The sequence below is a fragment of the Physcomitrium patens genome, chromosome 13, assembly GCF_059467195.1.
Source record: "Physcomitrium patens ecotype Gransden chromosome 13, ASM5946719v1, whole genome shotgun sequence".
NCBI classification, from domain to species: Eukaryota; Viridiplantae; Streptophyta; class Bryopsida; order Funariales; family Funariaceae; genus Physcomitrium; species Physcomitrium patens.
In genome coordinates, this window is record NC_143422.1 from 14,775,913 (window position 1) to 14,801,330 (window position 25,418).

The following is a 25,418-nucleotide window of genomic DNA, read 5'->3' on the forward strand; positions in this document are numbered from 1 at the left end:
AATGGCATAAATAGACATGTGAGTAGATTATAAATGGTTATAGAAAGGATGTTAAACAAACAATTTCTAAATACCTATTGCTACAAACTTCTTACATATAAAAAAAAATAACCACTGATTTTTAGAACAAAGTGCAAAAGATTATTAAAATGTGTCAGATTAATGACTCAAAGGTGTTTCATTCATAAAAATCTAATTTTATTTTATAATATTTTTAATAAATGGTTTACTCACATATCTTTTATATTATATTATAATAGATATTTTTTAATTTTTTATATAAAAATATTATAATTTTTATATTAAAAAATATACAAATAATAATAAGAATAAAAATAGTAAATAAGTAAATTTGATTTCAAGTTACAAACGTTGTTTAAAATGATATTATCAAAAGTCTCAAAACATTGCATATTTCTTAAATTAATCTATATGATGTTTGTATAACTACAAAAGAAAGATAGATAAATAACTAATAAGTTGAAATAAAATTGATTTATTATTACTGTTCCACAATGTTAATTTGAATTAAAATAAAATAAAATTGTCATACTACTTTAAAGCAACTTCACATGTTGATCTCTACATTGATTTCTTTCAAAAGAAACATCATGCTACTGGTTTCTAAAACGAAATGAAACTATGAATCTCTATCCTCTTTTATACATGTAGTGTTAAATAAATAGTATCTATCAACAGACAAGTTGTATAAAGTTGAAAAAATCTTATTCAATTTGACGAGTCCACTGAACAAAATCTGTTCCAGTAAACCTTCACCAAAGAACCCTCACGTTTTTTCTACATTTAAGTCGACCTCTTCAGTGTCCGACTGAGCTCGTCAAAATGTTTAACATACAGAAACATAATAGATACTGTTTACTTGCACCAGAGAATGTCGGAAGCTTGGACAGCGTGGTGGCATCGACATAAGCTGTTGTTGTTTCTCCATAGTTCTACCCCTGCAGTTGCAAATCGAAGTGATGCACACCTGCATTGTTCCATCGTCATAGCTGATGAGCAGTAGTGTTTGGGAATTGGACTTCTTGCTGAATATTTCATGAATTTTAACAGCTGTATTGTTTAGTTATTTAACGAATACCTGGAGATAAAACTAAACAAATGAAGACCTGCAGAGCAATAGATGTTAACTTACCATGCCCCTTTCCAACTCTCCTCAACTGTGATATATACATGGAGATCTTCTTGATAGCTTCTACCTAAAATCAGCATTGCATAAACGCCTGCAACTTAGAAGGTGCACACGATAGCTCCCTAAGACTATTTTAGATTAGAGGTACCCAGTCCTACCGTAATATACATTCACAATAGTTAATTTGTGAATGGCTTCGCAAAAATCCCAGTTGATTCAAATCATGAGACCTGAAATCATACTTCAGAGCAGCCTTATCCAATCCAAAATAAATTGGGACAGGCCGAAGTTTTTCGTGATGGTAAGTACTGAAATATATTAGCACCTGTTCATACAAATATTCTCGTTCAATGAAATCGCACATTTCTGGGTCGTTGTTGTCCACAGCAACCTGCACAGATTCACAGCTGTTCAGAAAAGAAATGTAAACAAAATAAATGAAATCAAAACAAAAAAACAACATAAAAATAATACAAAAGGTTGCGTTGATAACGGCAAGTTATGCCCGAGAATCGATAAAGCTAAATTACTTTAACTGTGGGTATTGTAGTAACTTTATGTCTATAAGAATTTACATAGTCAGTTTACCTGATGGAGTGACAACAACTTCTCGTTCACGAGCCTCTCAAGAGCAAGAGTAAGCTCCATGGCTGCTTAGAAGTAGTGATCCAGGTTAGCATCTGTGTCGACCGGACAGAAGATGCCATATTTCTTCTAAGTCTACTTCCCAACCCAATCAAAGGGTTGAAAAGAATAATACAAGGTGTTCCTATAAAATTCGGGAAACTTACAGTAAAGAGTGTCGCCTTTCTCAGAATGATCGAACTCCATCACTGTTGACAATATGGTGTCCAGTTTCACTCTTCCTCCACGTTTGTTCTGTTGCAGCAAAATTCTGTGTAACAGTGACATACATCAGTTGCTCGTACCAGCCACCTGGACATTATTAACACCGCTTACATTTTCCGCAGCATCGGAATAGGGATCCAAGTTCTGGTAACTTTATCAGAACACGGAGAACCGAAAAGGAGGCCATTAATTGTCATATATATATATATATATATATATCAGATATTTCATCAGCTTCTCGGCATGTTCTCTTGAAAAATCTATAAGCAGACGCTCCAAAAATGTTAAGATGTGTCATGAAATAATCATATCACTTGTTTTAGGTCAAATGATTATTAAGTGATAAACTTACTTCGCGAATCCTGAGAGTCCTACATTGTCACGATCGAACTACGAGCTCAACGCGTGGCAGACATATGATACGTTGTATTCAACACTGCATTCATAAGACAAAATATTAGAACTTGGTATGGGAGGAACCTGGAAGAAGAAGTTACTTCCTAATGCTGCTAAACTGACAAAAATACTAATGATAATGATAAAAAAAAAAAATAATACAAGAATAGGAAATAAGAAGAAAGAGAAGAAGAGTTCCAACGACAAAAAATATTCAGTTAAGACTTTAGATACACAAAGAGATAAACAGCAGTCGTAATACGATAATACTGTAAAAAGAAAGAAGATAAAACTTTGAGACACGATGGATTAGTACTTGATCTGATCATCGATCACAGCCTCGCACGAGGCAGAAAATTGCTGCTGGGCTAAAGACTCGGAGCATGAAGACGGGACCTTGATGATCTGGTTTTGTAATTCAGCACATGGTTTGAACACGATGCCCGTCTCGGAGGGACTTGCACAACTTAAATGAGCTTTGTTACTTCCTCCAGCAGCCAAAACTCCAAGTGACCATTTCGGCGGAGAGTACCATGCGGATATGTTCACAGACGACGTCTTCAGGTATCTGTTATCAGTGTTAAAAGATGGAAAGGCATGTAGGGCACCTGCAACTGAGGCTGATATTGCTTGCGCCATCAAAGAATCTTCTTCGACGGGAAGAACACGGTACCGGACAAGCTCAAATCAGCTGACCTGAAAACGGAATTTGACGTAAAGTAAGTGGATACGTTGTAAACACTTGACACGGCTACTGAAACCTTCGAGATCAACCATTTGATCGGCTCAAAATTCCCCCGAGGAGGTTCTGACGAATTCCCGGGAGGATATTTTGTAGTGCTTCTCCAGATTTTCTGAGAGAATAGTTGAACCATCCCCTGATCATAATCTCTCTGAGTCTCAACAGCACAAATAACATGATATTTCTCTCGAAAAACTGCACTCTCTACACACAGATTTCACAAATAAGCATATGGAGACTGAAAGCATCTATAACGAACGCTGAACTCAGAACCTATGATCTCGACACAAACATGACAATAATTCTAGAACACCAACACTCGTCAGCGAAACTAAGCTCCAAGCTAACGTGATATACCGCTGATAATGCCCTTGACCTCTGGTGTGGTACGCAATTCCCTTATCACGTCCCTCTTCACAAGCACTCATGCACATATCGAAAACCAGATAACCCCAAATACCACATACACAACATGAAAACAACGAACACACTCGATGCAAAAAAAATTCAAAAACTGACATGACCAATGCCTGGCCAATGACTAAATTCGAGACAGCAGAGACGCAGCATAACGTCGGATTCGAAAGGGTTGTTTAATTGAGCTCAACACCAGGGGAAAAAAGAAAAAACCTGCTATGGAAACTTCTCACCAAAGGCGATGGAGCAAACAAAAACTTTCTCGCGACGAGAGTGGTATCAAAATGATCAGCGTGAGTGGCGCTACAGGTCTAAGCAAAGCATACGCACAGTGGAACCAAGCGAGAGGTGGAATCGCGGCGGAAAAACTCCGGAAGGTAGCATCGACGCGAGCTCGATGCTGCAAGCGCTCCAGAGTCAAGAGTGGCGGTGACGAGCCGCAAAGAGCATCGCGGGGCATTCATATACCCCTCCAAGCATGTGAATGTGTATAAATACGTGTATTTCATCTGAAAGTATCCTACGTGCATAGGATACGGTGTAGAGCAAGGTAACTTTGAAGTAACTTATTGGATGAGACTTTCTTCTGTTACTCTCTTCTTTAGGGTTAATTTCTTTAGGGAAATCTTTCTACTGAATGTTTTGTGTAATTTAGTTGTAGCTACTTTGTAAAAAACTTTGTTGTGATCAAAATTATAAGTATGATCATGAGTCTGGGTAACAACACCATGCGAGGCCCAATTAGGAACATATCTCCAAATTGCTTGGAATACACTTCTTTGACAACTCCCCACAAAAAGAATTGTCATTCGATGGCAAAAAAGTATTGAATTCTCTTCCTTCCAATTTTGTAATAATTTCTTCTATGATGCCTCATTGCTAATTTTGCCACATTTCTTGCTACCATTTTGTACTTTCTATTTGATTCTTGGTAGCACAATCTATGTGTATGTAATCCTTGCATATGAGGAATGAGTTGATATCTTAGAAAAGGCAATGGTACCATTATATAATAGTATTGAATATTTGTTGGTAATGCCAATTGTTGCCCTTTGACTTTTTGAGCTAGACAATTTTTTTAATTCTTGTAGTGTCTAGTTTGACTGCAAGTACTACAAGTTTTTATTTTTTTTGGCTTTTGTTGATCTTCCAAGTATTCAAAGCCTCATGGATTTGGCCAAGTACAACATTTGTGCACAGATGTTCTTATATCCTCACAACTTTTGAGTCTCCAATTGCTTGTGGTACTTGCTATCAAAACCTATATAACTCTCTAATTGTAGCTTTTTATTAGTAATTAGAAAAGGTCAAAAAGTTATTTTTTTATTACTCCTTACATATCAATACATGGTTTTCTTAGTAGAAATTAGAGCACGTTCATTATCTTCTAAACTAATATTATTCTTAGTATCTTTTTTGTTCTCAAGTCCTCATTTTTGCTTGTCTTGAGTGATATTAGACATTTTTTTTCTAAGTATCGTCATGACAAAGCTTCTTAAAATGAAGAGTGCAATGGAACAAATGCAAGAGCAATTGAGAGAGTTGATGCTTATAATGCATCAATTCAATTTATCACTACCTGAAGCAATAAAAATGGTAAGAAGTGAAGATATAGATATGATTGGAGCCGCTTCAACATCTAAATTGAATCACATCCCTTTTCTTACAATGGAACATCCTTTTAATATTAAAGAATCAAGAATTGTCCTATCCCAAAAGTTTGATGGTATAAGATCCAAGTTTTGAGGATTTATCAATCAAGTACAACTTATGATTGAACTTCAATTCTAAAGCTATCCAACTTTAGGATCACAAGTTAGATTCATTGGTATACTTCTATTAGATTCAACATTATTGTAGTTTTCATCTTTTTTTGAATAACGAGATTCAATACTAGATAATTTGGAGGCTTTTTTGATGGAGTTTCGATCCATGTATGGAGAGTATGGTACAACCCATGTTACAACCAACAAGATCTATATTTTGCCACAAGACAATCAATTTGTAATATTATATGTTTCAAAATTTTGACAACTTGCAATTGATATTAAGTAAGATGGTACTGCACTTATTAGCCAATTTCTCTTTGGATTATAATATAATGTAAAAAAATTGATGCTCAACTTATCTGATCCTCAAACATTAAGTCAAGGAATTGACTTTGCTATGAAGTGTGACAATTGATTTTTTGAATTTTGATCTGAGAGTCAAACAAGTGGGCTTCAATGTTACTATAATTCAATGGCAATACCAACGCTTCCTCAACACATACATTTGGAAGTAGATAATATGTAAATTGATTCAATACATTTCAAACCTCTTACTGAGTAAAAAAAGACTTTTCATCATCAAGAAGGATTGTGCTTATATTGTAGAGAACCTAAGCATATTAATCAACATTATCTAAAGAAGCAACACAATTATAAAATGAAGAGTACAAATATCAAAGAAGATAATATAACAAAAAATAAGTTTCTTCAGCTATAATAGGGACTATGTGGCTAAAACCTTGTACAATACCTAATGAAGGTCCTATTCTCTTCTTAAAACCGTCTCCTTGTTCTACATTAAATATTATTTTAAGACTTAAACATCACAAAGCCTCTGCCTAGTTAGATTCAAGAGCCTCAATGTGTTTCTTAAATGAAGAATTTGCTAAAAGACTTACTATACTTTTAGAGAGAAAAACTAAACATATTCATGTAGAAGTCATAGATGGTCGTCCATTATCTTTTAGAGATGTTACTTGCAAAATCCTTCCTATAGAAGTAATAATCAATGGTCACAATAGCTTTGTGGTATTTAATATCATTAGATCTCTTTCTAATCCAATCATTTTATGCTTATTGTGGTTAAAAAAATATAACCCTCAAATAGATTAGATTTCTTATACTTTTAACTTTTCTAAAAATATAACTATGAGTATATTTAATCAAGTAAAGAATCACAAGTCTAATACAATTAAACTTGTGTTTATAGGTCTAAGAGCTCTCTTGCATGCTACAAAAGAGGCATCACCTTTTGTTATTTATGTCAAATCCATTTTTAATGGTACAAAGATTTCAAGTGGCATTCTAAGCCAACATCAAGAATTTCAAGATGTATTTGAAGAAAAGAATGCAGATACTCTTCAAAAAAATCGTCTCTATGATTGTTCAATTGACCTTCAAGAACGAATATAACTGCCATTTAGATCAATCTATAATTTATTACAAAATGAATTAGTTGAAGTCAATGAATACATTAAAGAGAATCTAGCCATCTTCTTCTAAGTCTTATGATACTTGAAAGTTTGAGTTGAAGAACAACCTACATTATTTTGAAAGATGTCTATATATTTGAAAAAGAGAAGCACATTTATGTATTCTTTAAGCATGTCACAACTTTTCAACAGTAGGACATTCTGGATACAATAAGACTTTGGAACTAATATCTAAAGATTTTTGGTGGCTACAAATATAGAAGGCTATAAAAGAATTTTTTCAATCTTATAATATTTGTTCAAAGTCAAAAATTCCTCATCATCAATTTTATAGACTTCTTTAACCATTATCTATTCCAAAACAATCATAGTCTTCTGTTTCTGTGGATTTTATTACAAATCTTTCAATCTCAAGTTTGTGCAATTCTATATTTATGATAGTAGATCGTTTTACCAAAATGACACATTTTATACCATGCACAAAATCTATCATAGAAAAAGAAACTGCTAAGCTTTTCGTTGACAATATCTATCGATATCATAGATTATTGAAAGATATTATATTGGATAGGAGAACTCAATTTATATCAAGATTTTGGAAAATATTTTTTAAGATTCTAAAGGTGGATATAAAACTTTTTTTGACATTTCATCCTCAAATTGATTGACAAATAGAATACGTAAACCAAGTTTTAGAGCAATACTTAAGGTGTACCATCAATTATCAATAACATGATTGGACAATCTTCATGCCATTGGTAGAGTTTACTTATAATAATATGATGCATTCTTCTACACAACAAACATCTTTTTTTACCAATTATGGTTATCATCCATGATTTGGTACTTTTGACTTTTCAAAAGTTAATAATCCTATGGTAAAAGATTTGACAAATCATTTGTCACAGCTATATGTAACAATGAAGGTGTAATTAAACAAAGCTCAAGGATGACAAAAGATCAATGCAAATATCTATTAAAAGGAATAATCACAATTCAACGTACATAATAAGATATGATTACTTTGTCATAATATCAATATTACTCGTCTTTATGATAAATTGGACTATTGCAGGCTTCGACCTTTTCATTGAGATGAAGATCCTCAAGAACAATATATTTTTCTTCAAATAGATGGCAAGTTACAATGCGTTTGATATCACAACCTTAGAAGAGACTCTTGATGTTTGGTGATTTTACGAGAGGTAGAAACAATTTTTGATGGTGTTCTAAATATTTTATTTGAAGAAAGTTATAAAGACCTCAACAACAATCAAATAATTGAGAAGTCTTTCCGTCCTAGTATAGGACACTATTGATGGTTGAAAGGCCCTATCAACCATCTTCTAAAACAACAAAGATCAAAATATGTGGCAAATATAATTTGCCACATCTTAGATTTTTTCAACATATGATGACCACTCTTCTTAGAACTTAGCCCTAGAAGGAAGAATAATGTGAGAGATATATACATGTAAATTAATAATTACCAATATGATTAGATAAAAGTAGATAAAAATAAATTAATTTCATAATATCTTCTATTAAAGCTTCATAGAAGCTTTATAGACACTACTTTGACTTTGTAAGTGTCTATAATTGGTTTTTTAGGTTAGAAACATGATCAACAAGTTAGTCATGTGCCATAGATATTGGTAGCTTAGAGAACATACTATATCGCACACCCACATAAAAGACTTGCCTTGTAAGCTAAGGCATGTGTCTTATAAAGTCAATACATATTAGAGGTCCTATAGAACATCACCACATAGCTCCTAGTTAGATAATATATATAGAGATAAGAATAAAGCTCTCTTTACTCTTGTCAACTCCCTTTTTGCTTCTAGTCTAGATTCAAGAGTCTCTAATTTCTTTATCTTTTGGCAATAGCCATTCCAATTTCTTTTTAATATACATACTATTTTTTATTTTTTTTGTCACTTTTTTTAAACATAGATTTCTGTTAAGGATATGAATCTCGAAAAAAGAGAATCCTCAATATACTCTTCTATCACTGAAGAGAATTAAAAAGTCACTCAAAACGTGATGTAATATTAACTAGAATGGTTATTGTCAAAAATAAGAAGATTAGAAAGACTTGAAATAAGATTAAGATTAGAAAGGCGTTGACAAGAGTGAAGAAGGCTTCATTCTTTCTTCCATATATACTATCTAACTAAGGGCTATGTAGCGATGTCCTATAGGACCTCCAACATGTGTTGACTTTACTAGTCACATATCTTATCTTGCAAGGCAAGTTATCTATGTATGCACCATGTAGTTGGCTTGTTCCACAAGCTACCAATACAAGGTTAGCTTTTTGGCCAAGTTTCTAACCTATAAACACATTTAAGTCAAAACTGCATCTATGAAGTTTCTATGAAGCTTCTCTAAAAGACTTTATGAAATTATTCTATATTTACTTACTTCTACTTAATCATATAAGTAACCATTGAAGAAAATGTATATGTCTATGATATTATCCCCCCTTCTATGGACGAGTTCCATGAGGAGCAATCTTCATATGTTGAAGAAGTCCAAGATGCAACAAATTATATTTGTTACATACTTCAATCTTTGCTCTCTTCAAAGATGGTTGATAGGTCCTCTCAACCATCTATAATGTCCCATACCAGGACAAGAAGACCACCCTATTATTTGATCATTGATGAAGCCTTCGTAACTTCCTTCAAATAAAATATTTGGAACACTGTCAAGAATTGTTCCTACCTCTAATAAAATCACTAAACATTGGGAGTCTCTTCTAAGGTTGTAATATCAAAGACATTGTATCTTGCCATTTATTCAAGGAAGGACATGTTGTTCTTGAGGATCTTCATCTCAATTTTTTCATCTTGAAGGTTGTAACAATTGTAATGTCTCGTCTGGTAAGTCTGCAAATGAAAGCTCTTGAGTTAAATTTGCTGATTGTTGGTACTCCATCTCATCACAAATACATAGAAGCTACAATGAAAGATAGAAGGTAGAATGTTATTTTCCTTTGATCTTGTTTCTTTTATAGCAAAGATTTGCTATTCTTCATCTTGATTTTGATGGATATTGTTGATGAAAGACTTCAACTTTCTTTAGTGTATTTACAAGATTCTTTGATGGTTCCCATGTACATTCATTAATATCATATCCGTGCTAATGAATAAGATATTTGAACCTATTTTGATCCTACCTTGAATCTAAAGCTTCTTCTACCTCAAATTCTTGGTTATTATCCACTTCTATAGGAAGAGGTGGCATTTGTCTTCTTTCCAAGATATTCACTATCTTATACAACTCTAGAAGAGAGACATTAAATACAGGGTGGATCTTCATAGACTCTGATAGATATAATTGATAAGCAATAAGATTGATTTATTCACAAATACGAAAAGGTGCCAACCTATGATAATCTAATTTATCACAAGGACGAGTAGTCTTGATATTACGATGAAGTAACCATACCTTGTTATTCATATTATATTATGGTTGCTCCTTATAATAGGCATCCGTATTAGCCTTTTGTCATTCTTGAGCTTCCTTTAATTGTATCTTCATTGTTGTATATAGCTCTGACAAGCGATTTGCTAAATCTTCTCCCATAGGATTATCAACTTTTTAAAAGTCAAAAGTATCAAGACATGGATGATAACCATAATTGACAAAGAAAGGTGTTTGTTGAGTGGAAGAATGTACCGAATTATTATATGCAAATTCTACCAATGGTAAAAGAGTTGTCTAAATATTTTGATGATACTTGATGGTACATCTCAAATATTGCTCTAGAACTTGATTTATCCATTGAGTTTGTCCATCGATTTGAGGATGAAAAGCTAAAGAAAGTTTTATATCTATATTTAGAATCTTGAATAGGGTTCTCCAAAATCTTGATACAAATTGAGTCCTCCTATCTGATATAATATTCTTTAGCAATCCATGATATCGATAGATATTGTCAATAAAAAGCTTAGCTATTTCTTCACATGTGATAGATTTTATACATGGTACAAAATGTGCCATCTTGATAAAATGATCTACTATCACAAATATAGAATCATAAGAACTTGATGATCCATGATGAAATCCATATAAACCGAAGACCATGGTTGTTTTGGAATGGATAACGACTGAAGAAGTCCGTAAGGTCAATGATGAGGAATTTTTGAGCTTGAGCAAACATCACAAGATTGTACAAAATCTTTGATTGTCTTCTACATTTGTAGCCACCAAAAATCCTTAGATATTAGTTCCAAAGTTTTATTGTATTCAAAATGTCATGCTGTTGGAAAGTCATGACGAGCTTGAAGAATATGTAATTGAGTTTCATCTACTGGAATATATAGGTGTCATTCGAAATATAATAGATTATTCTTGAATTCAAACTTGGAAGTATCATGGGACTTAGAAGAAGTATCTTTGATATCATGAATAAGAGGATCTAAGGACATGCTTGATTGAATTTGCTTTAGAAATATTGAATCAATAGTCAATGTTGATTTTGCAGCTCAAAGATGAAAATGCTCGGGCTTCAAGAGAATTGATCTTTGTCAATCAAAAGATGCATTTCCTTCTTTTGGTACAAGATAAGAACGTCTAGAAAGAGCGTCCAATAAACCTTGTTATTTTTCGTGTCAATAAATGAACTTAAAAATGAATCTAGATAAAGATATGCTCCAATGGGCTTAACGATGATTAAAGACACGCATTGACATGAAGTACTCAAGGTTCTTATGGTCTGTATATACGGTAATTAGACTTGAGGTGCCTTCTAGATAATGAAACCATTCTTGAAATGAATCCACAATTGTTAGAAAATCTTTGTCATGGATCTCATAATTAATCTCGACTGCTAAAAATTTCCTCGAATAGAAAGCTATTGGATGGAATTTGTCATCTGTTCCCATTTGTGACAACATAGCACCTATAGCAAAATCTAATGCATCTATTTCCATAAAAAATGCCTTGAAGAAGCCAACGCAATATAAAATTGGTGCACAAATAAATTCTTTTTTTAAAGCATCAAATGATGCTTCTTCTTCTTTATTCCACTCAAATTTGTCTTTACAAGTCAAATATATAAGTCGAGTTATAACTTGAGAAAAAATCTTAATCAAAATTTGATAGTAATTAGCAAAGCTCAAAAAGTATTGCACATCTCGTATTATTCTTGAAATCTTCTAATTTATGATAGTTTGAACCTTCTTGGAATCCATCATAAGGCCTTCGTTGGAAATGATGTATCCTAAAAAGTCAACTTGAGTAGTGTGGAATACACACTTTTTCAACTTGGCATATAATCTTACATCTCTAAGTTTCTGTAACACTCGACAAATATAAAGCTCATGTTCTTCTATGTTCTTAGAATAGATTAGAATGTTGTCTAAATAGCAAACAACAAAATCATCTAAAAATTCACAAAAAACATCATTCATAAGATGTTGAAAAGAAATTGGTGTATTCGTGAGTCCAAAAGGCATGACATTATATTCAAAATGTCCATACCTACTTTGAAAAGCAATCTTCTATTCATCTCCTTCTTTGATACAAACTAAGTTGTATGGTCCTTGTAGATCTATTTTGGTATAGATCTTTGCTTGATTGAGTTGGTCAAGAAGTCCTGAAATCAAAGGCAAAGGATACCTATTTTTGATGGTGATCTTGTTGAGTCCTTGACAATCCACATACATTTGTAGAAATCCATCTTTCGTCTTCACAAATAAGATAAGAGCCCCAACTGGAGATTTAGAATGGCGTATCAAGTTCTTTGCCAAATTTTCATCAATATACTTGTTTAATGTAGCCAACTCATTCTATAATAAGCTATAGATTGGTCAAAATGGTGGTTGAGCTCTTTCTTGCAGAATAATTAAACAATCATAAGGTAGATGCTTGGAAAAAATATTTGTATTCTTTTTTTCAAAAATGTCTTGGAATTCTTGATATAAGTTAGGAATACCACTCAATGTTGTTTCACCATTAAAAATGGGTGTAGCATATATAGCAAAAGATGATCCTTCTTTTGCAACATGCATGAAAGCTTTTGTACCTACTGGTAAAAGTTTGGACATACTGAACTTACGTACTTCTACTTTACAAATGCAATCTTAGATTATACTATCATGAAAGTTAAGATTACAAGAAATCCAATCTATTTAAGGGTTATATTTTTCTAGCCATGATAATCTTGAACTAATTGGATTAGAGGGAGATTTTATTACATTAAATACTACTACGTTGTTATGATCTTTAATTGCTACATCTAAAGGAATAGTTTCATGGATAACATTTCCAGAAGAAAACAAATGACTATCTATGGCTTCTACATGTATGGATTTAACTTTCTTTACTAAAGGTATTTTTTGATTTTTGGCTAAATCTTCAACTATAAAACATGTTGAGGCTCTTGAATCTAACAAAACAAAGACTTTGTGATTATTAGGTCTTAAATATACTTCTATTATAAAACAAGGTGAGGGGTCTGAGGAAAGGATAGGACCTTTACTAGGTGTTGCATATGATTCCAGAGGCACAGTCCCTTTATAGCTAGAAAAACTCATTTTTTTATACATTATCTTTTTTGGTAATTGTGCTCCTCATTTTGTAATTGCGTTGCTTCTTTGGATAATGTTGAGCAATGTGCTTAGCTTCTCCACAATATAAACACAACCCCTTTTGGCAACGTCAAGTCTTTTCTTACTTTGTAAGAGGTTTAAAACATATTATAATAATTTATATTGGTTTCGACTTTGATGAATACGTTTCAAAAAACTTGAGAGCTGCCACCATTATTTGACTTGTTCTTTTCCAATCAAATCTTTATTCTTGACACCTTTCAAATAAACAATTGTTGCATGCAATGGCTTGAATAATAAATTATTCTAAAGATTCTACTTTTGGCATTGTCAATAGCAAATCTTTCACGCTATCCTTCAATCCATATCAAAATTGGTTGATAAGTGCTTTGTTGTTCCAATCCATGTCGCAAGCAAGGTTTTGGTATTTGGTAGCATATATATTAGTTGATCGTGATCCTTGCCATAAGGATAAAAGTTTGGTCTCTACTACTTGTTGTCAATCACTTTCTCCAAATGTGGCCGTAAACACTTCTAGGAATGAATTCAAATCATAAAAGAGTCGTGAATCTTTTTCTATTAAAGATAAAAATCAAGAGAGAGCACTTTTTGATAGTAGTGCGCCTATGAATCTGACTTGGATAAATCCATCAAGATATTGGAAAGGCTGCAACCTTAGATAGAGCTTGATTTATTGCAAAAATCTTCAAAATTTTGATCTTGTTCCATCAAACTTCTCATGCATACTAATCCTTATCCCTGTCATACTTGTAGAAGCAAAACTCCCTAGATTTGGTTGTGACATTAATCTACTTCCTTCTTTCAACTGCACAACTTTTTGCCATAGACTTTGAACTTCTTCTATAGACATAAGCATAGTACTTCCATAATTCACGTTGGAAATACGTGAGATTTCTACGCTTAGAGTATTGACAAGTTCTTGAAGATCTACCATAGTTACAAATCTATTCTCCCTTTCATTGAGAGTAGCATCCAAAATCTTTCCTTTCATAGACAACTCAAATAAATTCAAAAGTTAAATTAGATGAGGGTAATCTGCAACCTCTAAAAATAAATTCTACAAAGAAGGATAATCTACTCTCTTTAAGGAAAAGATTAGTGTTAGAAAATAAAAAAAATTATTTAAAGGTGGGTAGTCCACAACCTTCAAAATACAACAATAGAAGTGGGATAATTCACTCACTTCTAAAAAAGACAAAAACAATATTTTAGCACTCTTATCAAACTCTCGAGGATATGAATCTCGAAGAAAGAAAATCCTCAATACACTCTTCTATCACTGAAGAGAACTAGAAAGTTACTCAAAAGGTGATTTAATATTAACTAAAATGGCTATTGCCAAATAGAAGAAGACTAGAAAGACTTGAAAGAAGACTAAGATTAGAAAGGCGTTGATAAGAATGAATATGGATTCACTCTTACTTCCATATATACTATCTAACTAAGAGCTATGTGGCGATGTCCTACAAGATCTCCAATATGTGTTGACTTTGTTAGCCACATGTCTTATCTTGCAAGATAAGTTATCTATGTATGTGCCACGTAGTTGGCTTGTTCCACAAGTTACTACACGGAGATAACTTGTTCCACAAGCTACCAATACATGGTTAGCTTTTTGGCCAAGTTTCTAACCTACAAATACATCTAAAGTCAAAACTGCATCTATGAAGCTTCTAAGAAGCTTTTTTAAAAGACTTTATGAAATTATTCTATATTTATCTACTTCTACTTAATCATATAAATAACTATTGAAGTAAATGTATATGTCCGTGACAATTTCTTAGATTTATTGCATCTTTTTCCAATGCATGTCGTTGACAATAAGTTTCAAAAAACTTAGGAGCTACCATCATTACATGACTTATTCTTTTCCAGCTGAGTCTTTATTCTTGACGTTTTTTAAATAATCTATTGTCACATACAATGGCTTAAGTAATAAATTATTTCAAAGATTTTATTTTTGGCATTATCAATAATAGATCTTTTTTATTGTCTTTCAACCCATACCAAAATTAATTGATAAGGGCTTTATCATTCCAGTCCACGTTGCAAGCAAAGTTTTGGAATTCAGCAGCATATATGGTGGCTAATTGTGATCCTTGTTGTAAAGATAAGAGCTTGGTCTTTGCTACTCTTTCTCGATCACTTTCTCCAAATGTAGCTATAAATACTTCTAGAAATGAATTCAAATCATAGAGAAGTCATGAATCCTTATCCATTAAAGATACAAACTAAAAGAGAGCACTTTCACATAGAAGTGTGCCTACAAATCCAACTTGAATTAATCCATCAGGATATTGGAAGGGATGCAACCTTAGATAGAGCTTAACTTATTGCAAAGATCTTCAAAATTTTGTTCTTGTTCCATCAAACTTCTCGAACATATTAATCCTAGTCCCCATCGTATTTGTAGAAACAAAACTTCCTAGATTTGGTTGTGAAATTGATCTACTTACTTTGTTTAATTACACAACTTCTTAATATAGACTTTAAACTTTGTCCATAGGCATAGGAATAATTCTTCAATGATTCATGTTGGAAATATGTGAAATCTCTACTCTTAGAGTATTGATAAGCTTGTGAAGATTTGCAATAGTTGCAAATCTATTCACTTCCATTTAAAGTAGCATCCATAATCTTTCTTTCCATAGACGACTCAATAAAATTTTAAAAAATAAATTAGAGGAAGGTAATCCAAGACCTCTAATGTCAAATGAAAATTTCCATGAAGAGTAGTAATCTACTCTCTTTTAAAGAAAAAATCAATGTTAGAAAACAAGATTGTTTCTTTAAAAGAAAATAATCTATAATCTTTAAAACACAACAATAGAAGTGGAGTAATCCACTCACTTCTAAAACAAGAAAAAAAATAAGAAGTTGGCACTCTTGTTGAATTATCAAAGACATGATTCTTGAGGAATGAAAATCCTTAATACACTCTTGTATTACTGAAAGGAACTAAAAAGACACTCAAAGATGATATAATATTTTTTCCATTGGATAGAAATTCTTTTTGTAGAGAACTGTCAAAAAGATGTGTCTTAAGGAATACTTTTTGGTTGAAAAAGTATATATTACAACCAAAATTATATTTTTAACTATTTGAATATATATTATTAAATGACTTTAATTAAAAATTAAACATATGAAACATTCTATTACATATTAGTATAAAAAAAGCTTAAATTTTTTTGTTTAAGATACTAAAAATTTACTTATGTTAATCATGTATGTTCAATATATGAAAAAATATACATTCACATATAATTATGTTCTTGATATACCATATATAAAAATAACAAATCATAATTTTAAAAAAATTTAATTAATTTTTAAATTAAAAATATACTTAAATTATCAAAAAGTTTTTTATGATTATTTTTGATTTAATAGGTAGTTTTCAAAAAATTAAATACAAGCTACTTTACATAATAAAAAAATAAGGAAAAAATTTAAAAGATAATTATATTGTTATTTAAAAGCCAAAATAATTTAATAGATTTATTCACACTAATATCAAATTTAGTATAAAATTAATGATGTTTGTATTTAGTATACAAAAGACTTTTGTCCATACATTGACCATTGAATTTGTACAAACATACAGAGCATAAAACTAAAAACACTACATTAATTCTTGCTTTGAAAGGTATCACCTCATAATATTTAATCTTCCTAAATAAAATAATAAGTTCAAAAATAATCTATATTTATTTCATATACAATGAAAAGAAAAGTATACACAAATATTGGTTTTATATTTATATACATTTACTTAACCTCTTATGATACTTATAACAAGTATTAATCAGATTCTTTAAATATAAAATATGTTATGTTTTAGAAGTATCAAACAAAAATTGTACTACTTAAGTGTTAAATGATAATGATTTTAAGGATACTTTATAGATAGGATGAATTTTTATTATTATTGGTTTTATGAACATGAATATTTAACAAAAAAAAAAAAAAAAAAAAAAAAAAGGAAAAAAAAGAAAGAAAGAAAAAATCCAAATTTTTCAGACTAAACAATTATATTGAATACTTGTATTTGAAACCATAATTTTATAGTTTTATTTATTTTTTATTTATTTAATTTCATTAAAAAATATCATAAATTTCATACAATGTAATTCTTCTAGAAAACTGATGCTTTAAAAAATTAACCTCCTTCAAACCATTATGTATGATTCATGGAATGCAATATTTTATTTTATTTTATTTCGTAAATGATTTAAAGATATCCATTAAAGAATATTTATGGATTTTGGACTGTGAAAAAATAGTGAGAAAATATTGTTCATCAAACATGAAGAAAGCTGTAATGTTTGACAGCATGAAAAACTAATTTTGATTGGAGATTAAAACTTAAAAGCCACAATAAGCTACTCAAAGTTTTGTGAAAAGTCAAGTATAATGTACAACACTGAACACGACTTATGAAGTATAACTCGATTTTTTGATGCATTTTTTGAATTAAATCATTGCATTGTGTGATTGGTCATAATTCTTTGAAATGATTCAAAAGTTGAATTAGTTTGAGTTTGGTTGTTTCAATTATACTTTGTGATTGCATGTAATTTAAAACTTATAAATTGGTTTGAAAATAAAATAGAAATTTTATTTATTTTAATATTTAAATTTAATTTTTTTTTAAAGTGATGTGGTTGTAAGATTTATAAACATTCTACACACACCAACAATGGCCACAAACATAGAACCACTTTGTTATTGTTTTAATATTTTTTTATGAAAATATAAAAAATAAATATTTAATTATTAAATTAATTATTAAAAAATAAAAAGCATATGGAGTCACAGAATTCAACGAAAATTATGTGCAAATCCAATGAACACCCAGCATCAATTGGCTGCTTCACAGGGAGAACTTAAGCAAAGCTTTGCAATGTTGGATAACACGGGAACACGATGGCTCCCAGCGAAGGGAACGATAAGTTCCCAGTTCTATAGAAAAAGCCAAAAGTCAGCACCAGAAAGCTTAGAGGAAGCTTCTGAGATTTACACGACGGAGACTGGTGAATAGTTATCGATCACAAAACGAAACATCACGACCGTTAGATTCCACGTGCAGTCATCACGTCACGTGACATTGAAACAAGAGAATATTCTCTGATCACCGGATATTCGCGATTCGTGCGTTTGATCTAAATAAGGGTGAGTTAAAAGTAGGTAAAGAAGGCCGGCACACGCCTTTCACTATTGAAGTGGGATGGGGTTGATACCCGCAGATACGGCGGGTGCCTGGTACCATTTTCGGGTAGGGGGACAGGCTGCATTAGGCCCGGGCTAGATGACCCGGATCGACCCGCGATTGAGCGTGCTTTCCATCCGCTGGTCGCTGTAGCACCCCACTCCCCTCGAGCCAGCCCACGCTCTTCGCTTGGGTCAGAGAACCCGATCACCCAGTGCTTCGTTCTCTCCTCCTTCTTTCCGTTCGAGACTTCATTCGTTCGTGCATTCTACCATTTTCGCTTGTTCAATCAACCGTTCAGTTATTCGTTGATGAGTACGTTCGTCCATTAGCTCCTTCCTTCCGTTGCCCCCTACTTCAGAGTCTGTATCCTTTCTTCTGTTTGTTTTTATTTTCTGAATTGTAATTTTTTCTGTATTTATTATAGTGTCTGATTTTACTTAGTTAACTAAAATTAAAAAGTGGATGGTAAATTACTAGGTGGGAAATATCATGCAGTTTTCAAAAGATTGTATCTTGGGGTTGATGACTTGGCAATAGGGTATGTGAGATAGAAAAGATTTGCTCAGTTACATTTTTTTTTCCACATTGTAACATGAATACGTAAAAGTATTGCATCATACCCATGAGATGTATTTTTTTGTTATGGTGATAATAATATTATTATTATTATAAATACTAGTAAATATCATATTAACGAATAGATATATGTTAAAAGTAGTATCTAGCGAGAAAATAAATCGTTAAATTTTCAACAAACAATGTCAAGAAAAATTGTGATATAGTTAGGAAAACTTTACGCAAAAGGAAAGAAATAAGATTATTAGTGTATGTGGAATGTGTGCAATTAAGGGAGATTTTCTTGTATTTTTTAATAGAGACCTGTGCTCTGGATGAGTGCCAAGAAGTAATTTCATGAAACATAGCGCAAAATACAAGCAGTCCGTGATTTGCCAGAGAACGGCACCTTGTCGAAATAACTCAACACTGACAAAAGAAGACTAGTGTTTCCTGATATTCACTCCAGAAACAACACAATGTATATTGGGTCTACTCTAGATTTGTAGCCCAAGAACTAAATGGAGGGTGAATCCCGTGTGGGGCCAGACTCCAACAGGCCTGCGCTTATTTCTCTCTTCTGATCAGTTCCAAAAATGGTTATCAATGCTGCTCGTCGATTCCTTTTGCTATACTGAGAAAAAAAACTCATGCACATGTATGCAAGAAGGAATGGTACACAAACCTCGCTCTGTAACTAACCAATGTGGCTTGGAAAATCTCAAGCTTTCTCAACCTCCTAGTCCTTGGAAACCTCCTAGTTCTTGGAAACCTCGTGGATGGCATTAGCAAGATATTCCACATTGGAAGTAGTGATACCGGCCATACTGCAACACAACGCCATTCACACCACGTCAGAACAATAGCTGAAGCTTTGGAGCAGAACAAATGCATTTGTGTGTAAGCAAGGAGCATTTCTATATCTGAAGGTAATAAAATTGAGACAGCATAATTCCCCTTTTAGACCAAGGAACCGACTTTGCACTCGGTTACTAGATTACTTTAATAGATTAATGTGTCAAATTCACGTACAATTGTTTAGTGTTGAGATTGAATGAGTACCTGATGCGGCCATTGCGTGTGAGGTAGATATGGAAATCCTTCGTTAAACGATCTACTTGCTCAGGCTTCAAACCGCTGAAGCAAAACATACCAATCTGCGCCGAAGAATCCCCATCACGTTTAAAGGGAATCTCGTCGGCATTAATGACGCAAGATAAAATAAGTCACAAAGAGTTTGATAGGTCATAAGACCTCTACAATATACCGCAGTTGTTGCACATATGGAACTCAAGCACAAGGAAGTTCGACATAATTAGAAACGGGATAACCTTGCCTGATCAGTGATATGCTTCCAGCTGTGCTGAGATCCAGCCTTCTCAAGATTGGTACGGAGTGTCTCACGCATGCCGATGATACGGTCAGCCATTCCCTGCGAAGAAAAGAAACTAGTTAATTTAGGAAAATTAAATGAATCGCGCTTTGAAGACAGAAAAATATGTCAGAAAGCAAACAAATATCTGGAACCATGCCAAGACAAGGGCTTCTATGCTTCTGTGCACGCCATTGTGAGTTAACACAACTTCAGCAGACCAGTAGAAACAAATTTATGAAAACACAAGCATATGACTAACAGAGTCGCTTGTGCAATAAGCAAGAAAATCTGCGATAAATAACAGTACAAGAAATCTCAAAAACTGAAGAAATGCTTACCTTAACTTCTTTGTACCAGAGGGACTTAAGTTCAGGGTCCTCCAAAATGGTGGACACAAGCAAAGCACCATGCAAGGGAGGGTTGGAGTACATAGGGCGAGCAATCAGCTGCAACTGACTCTTCACGGCAACTGCTTGTTGAGGATCGTCGCACACAACACTAGCCATTCAAAAAGCAAAACGTTAGGTGGAATTTAGGTCACAATAAGACTGTTTTTGAGAATCTCGCCATGTTTGGACATCCTACTGAAACGCCCGTCCATCATCCATGAGTGGCGCATATCAACTAGTTCTTCTAAACATGCTCAAACACAACGGTCTGATCCAATACCCGAAGAATTGTTACAATACAAAAATACAATAATGCTTACTTCTTTCTAAGGGAAAGAATGGATCTAAAAAGCACAAGATATCTAGGAAATTCTGACACAAGCCTTAAATTACTAATTTGTTAGTTGATATAGTTAAAAAAAATATTTTTGGAATCATGTAGCCATACAGAACAGGAATCATAAATAACACACCTGAGACATCCAACACGCTGGCCATAAAGACCCATGTTCTTTGCGAAAGACTGTGCACATGCAATTTGATGACCATCGTTCAAGAAAATGCGGATAGCCTGGGCGTCCCTTTCCGTATCACCGGAAGCAAACCCTTGGTATGCCATGTCAAAAAGGGCGAAATGGCCTTTTTCCTGCAACCATACATGCCAAAAGAAAAATTAGAGCTCCAACAACAGAGCATTAAGGGATTGAACACTACAGTCGGACTTCCGTACATAAACTAAGCAATACGTCGTAGCCTCCTCAAAAAATGCATTCGCTACGACAGGCAACTAGTACACACCACATAACCTGGAACGGGAACAGGATTACCTTAAAAAATGCAGAAATCTCCTTCCAGTTCTCTGGAGATGGGTCTACACCAGTCGGGTTGTGTGCACAAGCGTGCAATAGGAAAACTGAACCATTGGGAGCTTTCTGCAAAATCCAGGGCATGGTTACTACATTCTCTAATATTGGATATACATTACCTCCCGAAATAAAATGACAATAGGGTACACATCTTTCAGTAGATTCAGAAACTTCGTGGCATAAAGTACATCAAGGACTGTATCCATCAACTCTGCTAGCACAAGCGACAACTACCCTGAATCTTCTTCCTCAATCATGCGACTGAAATATCTACTGCCATGAGACATTAATGACAGTGTATATAGCACTAACCTTCACATCCTCCATGAGGCCCTTGAAGTCGAGGCCCTTGGTAGCTGCGTCATAGTAACGGAAAGTGTTCTGAGGAACGTTGGCATCCCTCCAGATGTTGTGATGGCTGCATCAACTCATGAACAGTATTAATACCACAGAATTTGTGACTAGAAGCACTTTAGAAACAAGATGAATTACGCAAAGAGAAGCTTTTTGAAAGTGCAATAACCGCACAGACAAGCTCAACCAACCAAATTTACGGCATCAATACTAATCCCTAAACTTGGTAGCAGTGAGATGTGGAAGGACAAAATGTGAGTTAAGAATGAAGGAAATGCATACTTGGACCACGTTGGAACGGGGATAAAAACTTGAGACTCTGGCATGAATCGCTTTTGGAAGTCGGCGAAGAGACGGCATGCACCAGTTCCTGATAGGGCTTGGACGGCAGCCACTCTTTTGTCAGCTAATACGCCAGCATCTTCTCCGTAAGCCAACTTCATGCTATGATTGTTGAAAGAGATATCACCCCCCATGGGAAGGTACTCCCTGTTACAACAACATTAAACTTCAGTGAACGTAATCATAAAAAACACAGAAAAATGCAACAGCTCTCTGAAGCTCAGAAAACCCCCAGAGTAAAACCTGAGGCAATACCAGGAAGGTCATGGGGAGTAAGACTAGAATGATCTAGAGGAGCGGTTTTAGACTTCGCTGACAGTAACAGATGAAACTCGGATAGAGGGCTTACATGAAGTTGGAACCGGCAATCTTTTCTTCAGCTTTACGCACGCATTCCAATACCAATGGTTTGCCCTCATCAGTACGGTACGCCCCCTGGCAAGTTGCACCATCTTAGAGCACTAAAAGTAGAGTTCATCATCCTATCTCCACGACAATAACCCTAAATACAATTCATTTACGCCTCCACGACTACCACAAAACAAATACCTCTTCTGAGAGACCCAGGTTCCAGGTCGCGCAGAAATGCTCAAAGTGAGCACAGCCACTGTAAAGGGTATAAATCCTAACATTCTCCTTAGCTGACGAAAAAATTTAGACTTCCAGATTTACTCTGATCCTACAAATCTAAAATCGATCCAATAGTACATCCAAGGAAAACGAGACAAGACAAACATATACACAGCAACCGGGATTCATATTCCGCTTCTCAAATCCGAAGAATTACTACAAAGCAGATTTAATGTTCAGCGCATGAACTCCATTGCTACTGACGTGTACACTATTTTGCCAGTGCTCTACACTAGCATCCATTCATTTCACCGTGAAACAAATCTAAGATGCAGGCAACCCAATCACAGTTTATGTATACTTCACCTACTAGATCAAACCAAACGATCCATCATCGGCGCAAACAAAGGGACTCTCAAGGGAAATTACAACAATATTAAAATCCATTCAACGAGCTAGGAAACTCCGCACAGATCGAACCAAAGAAATGTAGCACCAAAAAAACAAACAAACAAACAAACAAACACATAAACACACACACACACACACACACAGCAGTGAAACCACAAAAACTGAGAAAAGCACATACAACGCCGACGTTCATCTTATCCGGGTGAGAATCAGCGAGAAACGCCTCCGTGACGCCCAGGATAGGGTCCTTGGGCGCGGGCTGCACATGCCCGAACCACGATTTGGAGGCAGTGCTCATGAAGCGCCTGCTGCTCCGAGCGGCCATCGCACCCGCCATCTTTGCAAAATCCAATCAACTAAGCTTCCTCACGCAGGCGAGACGAGACGAGCGATGAGAAGCCCCTGAACACTGCAGCTCAAAAGAACATCCAAAGCTCGATAGAAAGCCCAATGCAGGCAGGAAGAGGCGCCGAGCGGAACAAAACGGCGACCCCTGCAACGGCGGGGGCAGAAGGCTCGTGAAAACAGGGGGTCTCGCAGGGGATGACGACAAGAGCAAGGCGCTCCTGAGGCGCCGTCCCAGTCCGGGTGCAAGACGGTGCCTGACCTCAGCCTTACGGGCTTCGTTCGTCGGCTCTCGTTCTCTAGAACAACGAGGATCGTCCCCCCCCCACCCTCGTCGACGAGAATTTCTCTTCCCCGACGAACGAGAACCCGTGACGTCGCTTGCCAGCAACGACCATCCTGATAAGACCCGTGGAAACTACGAACTCGGTGATCGGGTCACCGCAAATTCAACATTCGTCTCAATCGGGTCATATCGTTTGTCTCGCCCTTCGGTGGGTTAAAATTAGGGTTTTATATGGGCTGGGCTCCTTCGAGATCTTCGTGACTAGGTGTTATGAGAATAAACTATCTGCAGTGGCATTTATCACACTCCTGCCTGGAAGCAAATACCAAACAATAAATCAGGCGAAAAAGCAGGTGGGATTAAAAGATCTCAGTCACCGGTCACCATTTGGATGACTGGCAGGATTGTGATGGGCAGGGAAACAGAAATTGCACTCTTCTTTTCTAGCTGGCCCAGCTGAGGTTTGCTTTTCAGCACTTTGCTCTGACTTATAAAAGGACATTTTGAGGGGATGACGGCGCAAGTAACGTCTGTTGTTAGAATATTGATGCTGTCCTGGAAGGCACTGAGGGCAAAACTTACTAACCGTCTGTAATTTGTTGAATTTTTGGTAATTTATCTTTGTTGGAAAATATTTTTTTGGTTCTAGTTTTTAAAGAGTTTTTAGTAACTGCAAAATTTGCTTGAACACGTCAATAAATCTATATATATATATATATATATATATATACATATCTATAGATATCTATTTTTTTATTTTATTTTTATTTTATTTTTTTCCAGTTGCACAAAACAAAATTGGAAAACAAAAAGGAACGTGTGACGAATTATACAAGTGAGAAAAATGCAACAGTTAATACACATGTGTGTGTGTTTGTATTTATTTACATTTTGTGCTGGAACTGTAAAAATCATCAAAACCTATATTTTTTTGAGAATTTATGAATTCTTCGTCGATTTGTAAAACCTTGAATGAAAGTTTATGTTTTTGATCATTACAAGTTATATTCTCAAAAGATATATTTTAGATCAAATTTGTTTACGATAAATTTTTTTGAAGACCACTTGTGAATTTGTAAAGAATATTATGCAACTCTTTGAGACACACACATATGACAATTTTATTGTCATTAGAAGTGTTAATTTAACAAAGATATTTGAGTTTTTTTTTTCAAAAATCTCGGTGAAGTCAATGCAGACGACTTTGTAAATAACTATACCATCACGTGATGCTTGTACTAGTTTTGTAGGAAATTGGAAATGTAATTCTGATTGTATTTATATTCTGTTTATTTGAAAAACACTGCAAACATCTATTTAAATACTAAAAAAGAATTTCTAGCATTTTTTAATCTTATTTACAGAGCGTT

At 34.1% G+C, this 25,418-nt stretch overlaps 2 protein-coding genes across 16 annotated transcripts; both read right to left on the reverse strand.

Annotated features, from left to right (window-relative positions):
• Positions 1-476: 476 nt before the first annotated feature.
• On the reverse strand, positions 477-4,012 carry LOC112290380 (ferritin, chloroplastic). 15 transcript variants are annotated; one of them, XM_073538105.2, is made up of 8 exons: positions 3,768-4,009; positions 2,712-3,091; positions 2,352-2,435; positions 1,942-2,045; positions 1,739-1,800; positions 1,476-1,541; positions 1,154-1,217; positions 477-988 (listed from the first exon to the last, which is right to left on the reverse strand). In XM_073538105.2, the coding sequence occupies exons 4-8, from the start codon at positions 1,979-1,981 to the stop codon at positions 954-956; spliced, it is 267 nt and encodes an 88-aa protein (XP_073394206.1). In that variant the 5' UTR covers positions 1,982-2,045; positions 2,352-2,435; positions 2,712-3,091; positions 3,768-4,009; the 3' UTR covers positions 477-953. The 15 variants fall into 15 exon arrangements, 10 of the variants coding, with proteins under 10 accessions (XP_073394206.1, XP_073394202.1, XP_073394198.1 ...); XM_073538101.2 differs by lacking the exon at positions 1,154-1,217 and having other exon boundaries at positions 1,309-1,541; positions 3,004-3,091; positions 3,885-4,011; XM_073538097.2 differs by lacking the exon at positions 1,154-1,217 and having other exon boundaries at positions 1,309-1,541; positions 3,885-4,011.
• A 15,528-nt stretch (positions 4,013-19,540) lies between these two features.
• On the reverse strand, positions 19,541-23,923 carry LOC112290797 (aspartate aminotransferase, mitochondrial). Its single transcript, XM_024537487.3, has 10 exons — positions 23,596-23,923; positions 22,786-22,871; positions 22,377-22,583; positions 22,053-22,158; positions 21,702-21,806; positions 21,348-21,520; positions 20,824-20,983; positions 20,447-20,542; positions 20,173-20,267; positions 19,541-19,937 (listed from the first exon to the last, which is right to left on the reverse strand). Exons 1-10 carry the CDS (start codon positions 23,752-23,754, stop codon positions 19,868-19,870), a joined length of 1,257 nt encoding a protein of 418 aa, XP_024393255.1. The 5' UTR covers positions 23,755-23,923; the 3' UTR covers positions 19,541-19,867.
• Between the last annotated feature and the right edge of the window lie 1,495 nt (positions 23,924-25,418).

Bases quoted from the DNA above. Each gene is read 5' to 3' on its own strand.
- LOC112290380 (XM_073538101.2), bottom strand. From the start codon at position 1,981: ATGGAGTTCGATCATTCTGAGAAAGGCGACACTCTTTACT. The intron at 1,801-1,941 runs GTAAGTTTCCCG...ACTTCTAAGCAG, and splicing joins GAAAGGCGACACTCTTTACT to CCATGGAGCTTACTCTTGCT. The intron at 989-1,308 runs GTAGGACTGGGT...GGAACAATGCAG, and splicing joins TATTGTGAATGTATATTACG to GTGTGCATCACTTCGATTTG.
- LOC112290797 (XM_024537487.3), bottom strand. From the start codon at position 23,754: ATGGCGGGTGCGATGGCCGCTCGGAGCAGCAGGCGCTTCATGAGCACT. The intron at 22,584-22,785 runs GTAAGCCCTCTA...TTGTTGTAACAG, and splicing joins ATTGCCGGTTCCAACTTCAT to GGAGTACCTTCCCATGGGGG. The intron at 21,521-21,701 runs GTAATCCTGTTC...GTATGGTTGCAG, and splicing joins AGATTTCTGCATTTTTTAAG to GAAAAAGGCCATTTCGCCCT.